General features: G+C 35.5%; 1 protein-coding gene across 2 annotated transcripts in view; it reads right to left on the bottom strand.

Moving 5' to 3' along the window:
• LOC109093790 (neural-cadherin-like) overlaps positions 1-14,808 on the bottom strand; it is a 255,054-nt gene that overhangs the window by 152,198 nt on the left and 88,048 nt on the right. For both annotated transcript variants that reach the window (XM_042760623.1, XM_042760624.1), the window contains exons 2-4: positions 5,995-6,192; positions 4,714-4,939; positions 1,025-1,229 (exon numbers count right to left, since the gene is read on the bottom strand). In XM_042760623.1, coding sequence (XP_042616557.1) covers positions 1,025-1,229; positions 4,714-4,939; positions 5,995-6,192 — 629 coding nt within the window. The remainder of the gene's footprint in view (positions 1-1,024; positions 1,230-4,713; positions 4,940-5,994; positions 6,193-14,808) is intronic.

The following is a 14,808-nucleotide window of genomic DNA, read 5'->3' on the forward strand; positions in this document are numbered from 1 at the left end:
ATGAGTTCTCAAAACAACAACAACAACAACAATAATAATAATAAAAACAGCACAGCAACATAAATAATGGCAGCAAGTGGTAAAACAAAAAGATTATAATAAACTAAATTCATAATTTATTCATGCTGCAATGCTGGGAGCTTGCAAATCAGCAATAGTGCTCAATATGAAACTGTTTGTTTAAACAGCTGTGCTTGGCTAGCTGGGACAACATTTAGGGGAAATATTTTGGTCTAACAAGAGTTTTATAGGGATTCATAGTAATTCTATTAATTTATTTTTTTTCTAGTGGGTGTGACCCCGCATTTAAAATAAAATAGTTGTTTTGCTTTCCTTTTTTTTTCTTTTTCCTTTTTTATCTATATATCTTTCTAACTAGCTATCTATCTTTTCAACCATATCATTTTTGCATTAAAAATGACACTGAATGGACAGCCAAAAGCACAGCATATTTTCAGTCTCTGAAAACATGCGATTATTTGTCTGTGGATTAGTCAATGACAGGAACAATTCTAAGAGTTGTTGCTGCAGATGTCTTCAGTCGTCTTTTTCCACTACACATTTATTTAACTGCTATTTCACTGATTTAACTTTTTTTTTTACCCCAGTTGCTATGCAACCATGATAGGCCAATTGAATGAAAGTCAAATTCCCTAGAAAAATTCATAATACTGAAAACTCTTTTCAACAGTCTTGACAGTCATTGCACTATGATATCGATGTTTTTCCCATAAACTACCTAATGAATACATTTCCACTACTATACATTTCATTATGAGCAAAAACTTCCCATATATATATCACTCATTACAGTAGATCTTACTCTGGAAATAATGAAGTTAGAACCGAGAGACAATGAACCATTTTTTTGTCAGACTCAAAACAAAATGTAATGCTGTCTAAAAATTTAGATGTTTTAGAAATACATAAATTAAGATTTAAAGAGAGTTGATTGAATGTGCAGAATGTAAAATTCTTAAATGGGCATCCTGTCTGAGTTTGTCAGTGCACGTGCAACACTCACCTCAGCAGCACTACTGAGACTGTCCTGATTCTCACTGGCCCGTACCAGCAGTAGGTAGCGGTGCTGGTCACTCTCATAGTCTACAGCACGGGTCAGACTGATCTCCCCCGTCTCTGGCTGGATGCTGAAAAGACTGCTGGGATTGATGAGCAGGCTGTAAGTTACTGGCTGTTTTTGGAAGGACACTGCTGGAGTGACTATGAAGCTGGAAGAGAAACGACAAAAAGAGAGACAACCTGATTGACAATAATCGATTATGGTGTAATCGATTATGATTATTGCCTATAATTGATTATGCTGTTCTAAAAATGAACAAACATAAAAGCAAAGAAGAATGGGTTAACAAAGGTAAATAAAACGACAAGTGTGCCAAGGGCATCTGAGCTAATATGGACATCTGCTGAATATAAGCTTCAATGAATCCAAATTTCAAAGTGATATAGTATATCTTTAGACACATTTAGTCGTAACTGAATGTGGGTAAGTGGGGGGTTGTTGTGGAAATAAATGGAAAGATAAATGTAAAGAGCTACAGCAGGTAAGAGATTCACCACAGACTCATTGATCTTGTGTAAATGTAGAATAAACAATTTATAATAACACAGCATCAAAGAACATACAGATGGTTATTGGGGGCAAAACAAACCCATTACTGAAGAAAGCAAGCAGTAATGGAAAAGTTTGCCTCCTCATTTCCGATGACATAGATCAAATCTCTCTCACTTTAGTCTCATCCTGATGCTTTAAAAAAAAAAAAAAAAAAACTCTGTTGTAATTTTCATTGAAAGGAGTAGTTCACTTTGGGGAAGTCGTGGCCTAGTGATTAGAGAGTTTGACTCCTAACCCTAAGGTTGTGGGTTCGAGTCTCGGGCCAGCAATACCATGACTGAGGTGCCCTTGAACAAGGCACTGAACCCCCTACTGCTCCCCGGGCGCCGCAGCATAAATGGCTGCCCACTGCTCCGGGTGTGTGTTCACGGTGTGTGTGTGTGTGTGTTCACTGCTGTGTGTGTGCACTTTGGATGGGTTAAATGCAGCATGAATTCTGAGTATGGGTCACCATACTTGGCTATATGTCACGTCACTTTCACTTTCACTTCCAGAATGAAAATTCTGTCATTTTATTTTTAATTTTTTTGTTATTATTATTATTATTATTATTATTATTATTTATTTTTACCTACTATGGAAGTCAATGATCCCAATCAACTATTCAGATACTAAAATAAAAAATATATATATATTATTTTGTGTTCAGCAGAAGAAAGAAACTCTTACAGGTTTGGAACAAGTGGAGGGAGAGTAAATGACGACAACATTTTCATTCTGGAAGTGAATTACTTCTTTAAGGTGCATCTGTCTTACTGATCACTGTTATTATCATTTTCTTTCTCATTGTTTTTTATTCAAATCATGACCAGTGCTTACACTTAGAGAACAAAATCATAAAACCCAGCAATTAAAGTGTATCACTGCAATTTGATGGCATTTTACACATTATCAAAGTCGGAAAAACACACAGATACCTGTATTTACAAATCAAATTAAAAGTGAGATATTATAGCTGATTGTAACAAGTGACAATGAAGATATCACAGCATTTAGTCTAGGATAATCATTTAACCACAACCATAAATCACATCTTGTTTGCCAAGGAACATAAAATTCGTAATAAGTTCTCTACCAAAAAAAAAAAAAAAACCTGTGCTGCCTTGGGAAAAGTTCAAGCAAAGGCTTTACGTCAGTGATATCAAATGCTCATTGGCTCTCGATTGCTTCGTCATCAATTGCAACATGCCATTTTTTGGGTAATATATTCATTTAAATGAGATATACTGAACACAACTTAAGAATATAAGACTATTATTATTATTATTATTATTATTATTATTATTATTATAAAGCCAATAGCCTTTACATGTAACATTTTATATGACAATATAAATATGAACATTATATAAGCATTTCTCAAACAACAACAACAACAAAAAACTGTTAAATCAAATGATATCATTAGCTTATGGGAGCTTTTCACTTCATAATTTGCAATTTTTCAGTTTCTTGATACATTCAGAGAGTCGAAAATAAAGGCAAAATTATGATAATCACGCACTCAAGCAGTCAAGATCGACATTAATGTATTTTGGTATTCCCAAAGAAGCTTAACAGCAGACGAAGAAAGTTAAATATGACTTCCTTTCAGGTATTGTGGTTATTACAACTCCATTCCCATTGCCAGAGGTTGGCTGCTGGCTTGGTTTGCCTCTGCTGTCTGGCAGAGACCAGAACATTGAGGATAAGATTAACGCCACCCCACTTTAGGGCCATGAGCAATATACTTATCCTAACATTAACCATAATTTTGCATATCTATATGGATGAAGCCAACCAGATTCAGTAAGATTTGGCTGCCACTGCTGAGTCTAAGGGTGCTTTCACACCTGTAGATCGATTGCTTTGTTCCGAAACAGGGATTCAAATTATTACAATGTTGCTTTTTATTCTTGGTGCGGTTTGCTTTCGCATTGGCAAAGTTTCTAAACGGACAAAAATTGTTAATACAAGTCAAAGTTCCACGGTTTATTTTCCAGAATTCCGCTCATATCTGTCATCCGTCAGGATGGAACCAGCTTTGATGGAACTACTGTAATAACAGCTTATTGATGTTTTTTTTATTATTATTATAGCTGTCGTTATATTCATTTATTCATTTATCATTTTGAGTAGGAGTCCAGGATTCGTTGGGAAAACATTAAATGCACCAACTATGCGTTAAAAGGCACCTACTATGAAGAGCAATAAGACGACATCGTAAAATGAAAAGACGCGCTTTGATTTTGAATGGCGAAGATGTGCTCACCCACAGACATCGTCTACTGTTTTTCACGGAATTTACATAATTGCCCATTATACATTGTGATATTGGCAAAACAACGGGCCAGGTGTGAAAGCACCCTAAGTTTAATGAAAGCAACAATATGGCGGAATCACAGGTGTGTATGAGGAAAATAATATACACCACAGCATGCAATGCATATTCAGTGACATGCAGCTGCCATAAATGGATCTAGTAGCCACTTATTCCACATGGATTTAGGATAATTTACTACAAGGCAAAGCCTGATTAAATACATCTGTGTAGGGCACGGCTAATCATTCTTCCCTGTAGCAGCATCATGTAAGTCATTTCACAGCGACTCATCTAATATCAAAGGGCTGTACAATTAACACTGACTGTATAAAGACAAAATAACAAAGACACTATTTGTCACCTATGTGTGAGAGCAAATTGATAAAATTGAAAAAAATAAAGAGACTTTTATTGTATATATTACCTGGTGTAAAGCATGGTTAACATGGTCACTGCTGGCTATATGAGCAGATCAAAGTTCTGATGTTCATGCATATCACAGTTCCCCCGACATATTCAAAGATAATTATTTCATGAATTTTGCATCGTTTTGTACACAATGACTCACAAAAGCTATGCTCCAGCGGGAAGCAGAGGAAGCAAGGATGGCTGTGCAGTATGATCCTGTTTCTATTTGTTACCCTGATGGATAAGCGGTGTTCTCATGGTGTGGGAGATGCATTTAGGGCGTGCTAGAATTACACTATAGAAATAAGATTTGCTGCATTTACGAGATTGTGTGTGTGTTTATGTGTGTGTGTGTTATGGCTTTACTCACGGTTGCCCTTCTGGTGTGTTTTCTGGTATGGAAATTGTATAAGACACGTTGGTGAACTGAGGAGCTCTGGGCCCTGCGATGATGGACACTACAGCGGGAGGACTGCGGCTGCCCTGCCGATCAGCAGCCACCACTGTGAGTAGGTATTCTCTGTCTCTTTGCAGGGGAAGGCCTGTCGTCCGCACGTGACCGTTTTTCCTGTCCACCTCAAATCTCCCGTCCCCTCCTGTTGTTTAACAAAACATTTCATCCACATGCAAATTAAATGCACAATTTATAATGGTGACACTTTGCAATAAGGTTCAATTGGTTAAAATTGGTTAATGGTTTAGGTGTCATCTAACTCAGGGATCTCAACCCTGCTCCTGGAGAGCTATCATCCTGCAGACTTCAGTTCTAACCCTGCTCCACACACCTGTCGGTAATTATCAAGTAGCCCTGAACACCTTGATTAGCTGCTTCAGGTGTGTTTGATTGGGGTTGGAGCTGAAATCTGCAGGACAGTAGCTCTCCAGGAGCAGGGTTGGAGACCCCTGATCTAACTTGTATATCCAACTTGAATAAATTAATATTAATGTATTATGAGCAAATATAAATCACAATGAAAATACTTACCTCGATTCATAAATAAATTAATGTTGTTCATTATTAGTTAATGCAATAATTAATTTTACAAATTAAGCCTTATATTAAAGTGTTAACATTAAATGAATAATAACAATAATTTTATTTATTTATTACTATTGAACTAAAAATAGCAGACAGACAGATAGACAGATAGACAGATAGATAGATAGATAGATAGATAGATAGATAGATAGATAGATAGATAGATAGATAGATAGATAGATAGATAGATAGATAGATAGATAGATAGAATGGTTGTGTAACATTAAACACTACTCAAAAAAACTTCCTTCTGTCATCAAAAAATTTTTTATTAATTAATTAATTAATTAATTAATTAATTAATTAATTAATTAATAAATAAAAAAAAAAAAAAAAAAAAGAAAGAAAGAAAGAAAGAAAGAAAGAAAGAAAGAAAAAGAAAGAAAGAAAGAAAGAAAGAAAGAAAGGGAATTAAAGAGTAATGCTTTATTTAGCAAAGATGCATTAAATTGATCAAAAGTGACAGTACTGGCATTCCTGATGTTACAAAAGCTTTCTATTTCAGATAAATGTTGAATTATCAAAGAAACCTGAAAAATAAAATAAAAATAAATTGCACAAATGTTTTCAACTTTGATATAAAATAAGGAGGCAGATGGGAAATCTGCTTACCATCAGACAGGAAGTATTCCACCTCACCGTTGATGCCCTCATCACCATCTCTGGCTTGAAGCTTGTAGACTAGTGTGTTTGGTGGGGCATTAGCAGAGACCACACTCAGGTAGGGGAAAGGGACCATCGTCCATTCTGGGGCATTATCATTGACATCCATCACCGTCAAATCCACTCTCACTGTATACCAGTCTGAACCTGTAAACAAACAAACAAACAAAAAAAGCCATTTGAAAATAGGTTTATTTTAACTGGCAATTTTGTTTGATATCTTCAGTATGTGACACAGGACACAAAACATTGGCCCTGCATGACTGTATCATGATATGGGTTTCTTCACAGCATGTCCTCAGTGCAGTTTCAGAATCTCAGTTTCAAGTTTTGATGTTTATTTTCCACAAAAAAATAAATAACCAAAAAAAAATTGAAAATAAAAAAAGAAAGAAAGAAAGACAGAAAAATAAAAAAAGTGATCTACAAAACATCACAGATGCAGAGACACATTTACATGCAAGTTGGAGAGAATGGCAGTTACTAATGAGTGGAGTGTTTTCCTCATGGCAGCGCTTGCTACGTTTAGCTGCTGCGTCGCCTCATTAAACCTTCCTTCTTTATCACAATCATCGCCTTGCAAAGTGACAGAACTAAAGACAGTTTCAGCACAAAGTTATGGACGACACGCTATCATCATGGAAATGCATGAACGAAAAAATCTAAAGGACAAAAAGACAGAAAACCGTGTCAGCCATAAAACAGAAAAAACACACCAGTGTCTTCTCGCCTTTTCGCAACTTTTCACTTTTGTTCAATCGCCCCTTCAAACGCATCTCAGCATTTCTATTTATTTATTTTTTTCCCTCTTTCTAACAAAATTCCTCCCTTGCTCTCACTTTTTCCCTGAGAGAGGTATAAATAGTGGGCTGTCTGTCAGAAGATGTGTGGTGACAGAGTCACGGGCTCTTTGATTCCCCAGGTGATTGGCCCTTTCATTGCCTTTGACAGCACACCTGCTGCCTTACACTCTGCTGGGGAGACACAGAAGAACAGCAAGAGAGAGAAAGATTGAGCGAGAGAAGTGGGAATTAGTCGGAGAGGATAGAAAAAGATTAACTTAAGCTCCAGGTTTGGATCAATATAAAATCATTATTAATAATAGATTAATAGATAGAGGAGGTGGGCAAGAGAGAGCAATATTAAGATCGATATCTAAAGAGAGAGTGAGAGAAATCCCTAGGTGTGTGTCTCAGCTAATCCAAGCTCATAACAGGCTATAAGGTCACTCTATTTTGTGAATACAGAACAAGCTACTCATAACAAAACACACCATTGACTCAACCACATGCAGAGCATTGTTCAAACTCATGCACAGGTCATTATCTACAAGGGCACAATAGCTAATAGACAATCTCTTGCCACCAAAATGGCAAAAAGAGACAAACATCTGACACTTTGACTTGCTGAGTGGCTAGTATGGCCACAATCCTATATCACAGTAACAGTATACATCACAATATAGTTATATTTGCCAAAAATTCAACATATATTACATAACCAGGAGTGTTCATAAATTATACTCAAGTGAAAGTACATATACTTGAGTAAAAGTAAAAACAATAAATAAATAAAAGTACAACTTTAAATTTTACTTGAGTATTAAAAAAGGTACAAGTACCTTAAATAAATAAATAAATAAATAAATAAAGGAGATTCTACCATCAATACCAAGCCAAGGGCCACTAATTGATTCAACTGTTAGATCTGTCAGTATTAATATTTTTATACTTAGATTTTTTTTTAGGGGGGGGGGTCAAACTGTAACACTGTGTGTGTCCCAACCAGACGCGATGTGATGCAATGCGTTAAAAAGTATATATGACAGCGACATGTGAAAATAAGCAACATGGGATTCTATTTTAGAAACAGTTTTTATTTTCTGTGTTGTTGCGTCAGGAATACAAAATATGACAGTGACAATCTCAGGTAATGATTATGTGCATTATTCAATGTTAAAAGAGTCTAATGAGAATTTGAATATTATTTTGCGTGATCTCTATTGCCATAGTGAAAGCAACAACAGATATTTTACCTCAGATCTTGAAAATAAATTAAAGCAAACTTGTGGTACGTTAAAACTGTGAACTCACTGTGAACCAACCAGTGTATTCCATAACAAAGGTGCTATCACTCACTCACTCACTCACTCACTCACTCAAAACTGTTCAGTCCATTCACATTTGAATCATCTATTTTTTGTCTTCTTATATTTTCCTCAAACTCGCCATGTTTTTGCTGTCACATTGTATCTACACTGGAATTAGCGCAGACCAAGCATTTTTCTCTCTTGTCACTTGTCATATTATCACAAATATTCAGTGTTTTCAACCATATAATGCTTATTTTAGGTTTCAGACATCTAAATACACATAAGTACTAGTAAAACCATACATTTACAGTTTGCAAAATACACGCTGATGTCTATGGAAATGGCAATAATTATTTTTTTTTAGGCGACCGTTTTTTTAGAATGTACAGCCTTATTATGTCCATGGCGACGCGTCATGCTTGTCATGTGACAAAACGCAGCCTGTATGACAGATGGATCGCTTTTTTTTTTCATTTTTCCTGTTTTATTCAAAACATTCACAAAAATGCTCACTATATTATGAAATATCTGATATTCTGATTCTGAAATATGTGCAAGCAAATATATTTGGTAAACACTTTAATATCAACCATGTTAGTTGATCTATAGTCAACATGTAGTCAGATTATATTTGTAAGGATCATTATTGCCGTTTCCATAGACATAGACATCAGCGTGTATTTTACAAACTGTAAATGTATGGTTTTATTAGCACTTATGTGTATTTAAATGTCTGAAACCTAAAATAAGCATTATATGGTTGAAAACACTGAATATTTGTGATAATATGACAAGTGCTCAGCACGTCCGATCTGGCTCTGCGCCAGCCAAAGCACGAAAGCGCATTTAAATTCAGCAGTTGATGGCATGACGAACTGAAAGTTCTAATCACACCGGTGTGATCGTATGCTTCAGGGACCGGACAAGGCTGATCATACCGGTGTGATCGTATGCGCTAAAGGGTTAATGTGTATGAGATAAAATAAAAATGCAAAAAATGTATTGAGTACTTTTCAAGTTTAAATAAAATTATAAGGAGTAAAAGGACTGTTTTTTTTTTAATTACAAGTAGTGAGTTTAAATTGTACTTGAATAAAGTACAGATACCCCAAAATAATACTTAAGTACAGTAATCAAGTAAAATCAAGTATTTTACACCCCTGAACATAACTATACATCCAAAACCATAAGACTCTTCCTACACCTTACCTAACCTTATGTTATTACCTTAAAGGGGACATCGGATGCCCCTTTCCCACATGTTGGTATGATTCTTTAGGGTCTTCATGAAATGTCTGCAACATACTTTTGTTAAAATTCCTCAGTGGTCGTGTAAAACAACACCCTTGTCAAAAACAGCTATGTTCACAGCGATCCGTTTCGGTGTACGTCTCTTTAAATGCAAATGCGGTTGGCTCACCCCGCCCCTCTGTTCCGTGGAAGAGGCGATTTGCAACTAATCATAAGAAATCTAAATTGTGTGACTTACATCCTTTGGAGGTGCAGCTGGATCACAAACAGTGGGAACTGATCCATCCTTGAGTTCTCACTTTTTAGCAAAACCTGCCTTGTCCCTCGTTCAGAAAGCAGTCTGGAGTCAAATGATTCGCGCAGACATAAATGCATGTTAATGAGGACTGCTATGTTCATTCTTATATCCAACAACAAAACACCTCAACCATTTAGGAGCCATTCTTGTCTACACCTGCTGTGGCATTGAAACAACGGCGGACTGTTTACAGCACACTCAGGGCGGGTCTATGCTAAAACGCCAGTGTTCGTCAACAGTCGTAGGAGGGGCCTGTGCAAAGTGACGTCACTTTGCCAAGAATCTGTGAACAGCTTCTTCTAAGAAAGTGCTTGGTTTGTGGGGATTTAAAAACAAGTACTGGCTGGATTTTTATCATTATAGGGTGGTTGTGGACACAAACTGCCAACACACATTTAAATTCAAACACTGTGTAGAAGTAAATTTTGCATCTGATGCCCCCTTTAAGGAGTCTTTGTATACCTTAAACCTTAAATTTAGTTTTGTTGGTCTAATGTACTTAGGTTGATTCAAAGGCAAATAATTATTAATTATTAAACTATTAAACTCTTCTACAAACATTGTTGGCTTTAATAATAAATTGCTTGTGATGTTCCTCATTTTTAAGTCTTTTTGGATAAAAGCATCTGCCAAATGAATAGATGTAGCATGTAAACATAATGTCTATTTTTCAATATTGTGGTGACAAAAAAATGACAGTGCGGGTTGATGGGTGGGGCAGTGCTTGACACAAAACAAAAAGTAAGATTATTCATAAGAAACAAATATTAAGTCTGGCATCAGTACAAAAACAGCTTAACATTACATAACCCTTTCAGAAAAAAATAAAAAAATAAAATAAAATAAAAAATAAATAACAATACGACCATGAGACACATTTAAAGCTGCGATAAAACAGCCAATATTATGCACAATTCCATACGTATGAAACATCTATTGAATTCTATATGAATGCAGCAGGTTACTACATTCTATATAATTATCTATAGCATAACAATCTATTGCATCATCAAAACTAAATTAGTTTAATAAATCACTTTCATTATAATCATCTGTCAATACTGGAAGTGTCTATAACAGTTGTTTTCTGCTTCTGGACAGAGTATTATTTTTGTTGTTGTTATTTTATCTGCACCTCTGGATGGAGATGGGTTTTTTTTGTTGTTTTTTTTTTAAAGTTTCTCCTTTATAATCAACAATGTGGTCAATACTGGAAGTGTCTATCTAGAATACAGCCTATAGTTTTCTGCATCTGGTAAGATTTTTCTTTTTTTTTTTTTTCTTTATTTAACTGCACTGCAGATCTCCTTTACCGGGTGACACAATTCTAACATTACCAGGGTAAACCAAGTGCAAACTTGTCCACATTATGCAACAAATTTATAGCAACTTGTTTTTACTGCATATAATCTGATTTTGACATGAAGTGCGTGAACCCTCACAATGTCTTTGCTAAAAAGCAGAACTGTTTTGTTCACCCTAAATGCTCCCATAAGCACAGTGAGAGCATCAGTGTGCCTGTATGAGGAGCTGCTTAACATGACCTGCCAGTCAAAAGCAGCCCTGATGTGAGAGATGGATAGAGACACTGAGAGCCTTGGGGGGAGAAAGAGGAGGCTGGTGAAGGCCTCTCTGGAGCTCTGACGGATGGATGAATGCCATGCCAGAGCTAGAGGGCCATCAGCAATTGTGCAAAACTGATAAACATCACAGCCACCTTCTGAATAAATTTCTTATTTTTTCTTTCTGCTAACTGTATCGACACTGCAGCTGGGTGATGGGAAAACGTTGGTGGAATGATGGACAAAATAAAAACGGTGGATCTGTATGAGAGAAAGAGAGAGTGAAATAGAAACTCACGAACAAGGCTGAAAACAGAAGCATGTAATAAGCAGAAAAGCCGAAAAACAACAATGTGGGATTAAGACAATATAAAACACCATTGGAACAGCCCAGGTTGTTATGGAAACGGAATTCAAGCCTGACTCGGACAACAGGAAAGAGAAAATATAAGCTGCCAAATGACTGCATAAATCAGTGTCATTAAAAGACAAGAATAGTGGTAAAAAAAAAAAAAAATAGCTGTTGATCAAAGCCGGGGTGGAAGAAAATTAATCAGCATTTAGAGACAGGAACATTTTTTTCCCTGCCTGCTTTATGTTCCTGAAGCACAAGCTCATTCTGGTGTTTTATCCCCTAAATTATCCTTCATAGCTACTTATTACAATGCATACTATTACACAACTATTAACAAAACAAATAAGGGTCAATTATGTGAAACTATATAGGTTTTAAATGTTTAATTAATTAATAAATGTATGTATTTATTTATTTATTTATTTATTTATTTATTTATGACACAAAAATGTATCCAAATAACTTGACTCAATCATGTCCAAATAACTTGATTCAACCATATGGAACCACTGTCCATGATTGAACCATGTTCAGCCAAATAGTTATATATATTATTATTATTATTATTATTATTATTATTATTATTATTATTATTTAAAAAAAAATCCACAAACTGCATTGCCATCATTTCCCAAAATGTAATTTGTGTGGAATTTTCATGAGGTCTGTAAAGAGGAGAAAGTACTGTACCAGGCAGATCAAGCTCACTGTTCGCGATGCTTGAAATATAGGAAGACAAATATTTGGGGGTTTATATGATTGTATCTTTGAGAGGAACTGACCATCTCTAGAAATGCTTCGATGGCATTTTCTTTTCCTCTTACCTCCATATGATGCCCAAGGAAATGCTGTATCACTGCTGTTCCATAAGCGCTGCCTGCTGTCATTTTCATTCAGTCCGTCTGCTATTTTATTTTGTGGAGGTGTCTTATGTAGCATAATTTCACAAATCAAAAGTTCAGTTTTTGCTTTTAATCTTGAAATTATACAATCTAATTAAAATCAAAAACAACTGCTCATGCTACATGTAGCATTACTGTCTGTTCAAAATAAATTAAAAAATAAATTTCCTTTTGTACTGAACTCGTATCGAACTATGACCCCAAAACTGAGGTACGTTCCGAACCATGACTTCTGTGTACCATTACACCCCTTATATATAGATAATACATTTCAGGACCTTGGCATTTGTGTTTTGAACTAGATTTTATCTTATTTGGTCTCAAATGAGGATATTCTTGTTTGGTATTGACACATGAATGGAAATTAAATATTAATTTAATATGCCAGTATTATGTGAGAAGAGATGGCGAGTGATGCAAGAGAATGAAACTTGCTTAATATGGGATTATGGTTTCCAGGGCCAATGGACAATTGTACAGTTTAATAGTCATTATATAAAAATAAATGCTAGAATCAAGTGTTCCAGAGAGCTGTGTGATGATATGCAATATTGTAACGGATATGAATAATAATAATAATAATAATAATAATAATGCCCATTGCCCATTGTAATTATCTGGAGCATCTTTCTCCAGAAATCTGGTAAATTTCTGGCCCTGATACACACTCACAATGAAGTTTGTTGATCCCTTTTGACCCAACTAGTCCAAGTCCAATCAGCCCTCATTCTCTCATTCTTTCTCTCATTCCTTATTTCTGCTGGCAGAGGGAGGGAGAGATGCAATATGCAGCCATCTGCATGGAGAGCATTTTATTTATTTATTTATTTTTCATTCTGTACTCAGCACGCAAGCTAACTAACAGGAGTCCTGAGTCTCTGGGGCCAGGCAAAGAGATATTTCACAGCAAGAGCTAAGAAACATATAAGGGGAGAGAGACAGGGAGAAAATGAGTTTGAGTTGGAAACAGAGAATACAGAAATAACGAGAGAGAGAGAGAGAGAGAGAGAGAGAGAGAGAGAGAGAGAGAGAGAGAGAGAACTAATTAAATACTCTCTCAGAGGATTACAAAGGGCAATTTGGATCCCCCTGTGGAATTGTCACTTTCATAATCTTATTATAAAGGGTTAGGTACTCGGATTTTTCTTTTTACATCAAAATTTCAATTAAAGAAAAAACAGAAAAATATACAAAAAAAAAGGAAAAGCTGCTGACATCAATTTGCATATGCAAATTGCAAACAACAAATGCAAAAGCCATAATGTGGTGCATAAACGTGACCTCACACACATTTACACACACTGATGGAACAATTCCATTTCTGTCCTGTTAGCAGGTTTTTGAGGAGCCGTTATTAAACAGCACTGTTTCAATTAACTATGTGCTGTGATGACACAACTCTAATCAGCATTGCACCTTCAAATCTACAGCAACACACTCTCACTATAGTTATCTCATAATCAAAGTATTGTTAAATCATGACTAGAACAGGATGATATTTGACCAAAAATATCAGGGTTTTTTTTTTTTTTTTTTTTTTCTCTCCATTTCATTTGATAATAAACATCTATCACAAGGTCCATTCCATACCATTAATGGGAAAGGAAATTCTTTCCACCTGTTTGTTAGACCTTGAAAATGAATATAAACATGTTTGTTTATAAGTTAATGTAAATTAGCTCCATGAAATCATATTTGTCAGTTTAAATTCTGTTTTCATTCAAATGTATAATCAAAAACAGTGTCTGATGAAAATATTTAATAATAGTGAACAATGTAATTAATCTTTTCAAATACAATCAAACAAAAATATGCCACCTAATTTACAACAACAAAATTGCACCTCAGTGCCTCAGTGTATATTTGCCGATAACATTCTTCAAATGAAATGGAAAAATGCTTGTGAAGTGACTCTCAGGTGGAAAGCTCTGGAGATGAAGTTTATGAAGTTCACACACCTGATCTCACACACACCAGGGGCCCGTTTCAATAAGAAGGTTCATCCAACTTTGAGTTATAACTTGAAATCTGAGTTGACTTAATCTGAGATGGGAAACTCTGAGTTTTCTTGTTCAGAACAGCTGAATTGTATAGGTTCCGTCAAGAAGGTTGACTCTGAGTTTAGTGCGTGCACCATAACTATGAAAAGTCATGATCAATGGAGCTCCAATATTACGATTCACCATGGCAACAGCTCCCACCAAAAAGACGTCTGCATACTTCAGACTCAATACAAGTTTAATTCTTATCACTGTTATAATATCACAAGTGAAAACTGGCAGAACGGTAGGTTACTGAACTAA

Source organism: Cyprinus carpio, chromosome A7 (assembly GCF_018340385.1).
Source record: "Cyprinus carpio isolate SPL01 chromosome A7, ASM1834038v1, whole genome shotgun sequence".
Classification (NCBI taxonomy): Eukaryota; Metazoa; Chordata; class Actinopteri; order Cypriniformes; family Cyprinidae; genus Cyprinus; species Cyprinus carpio.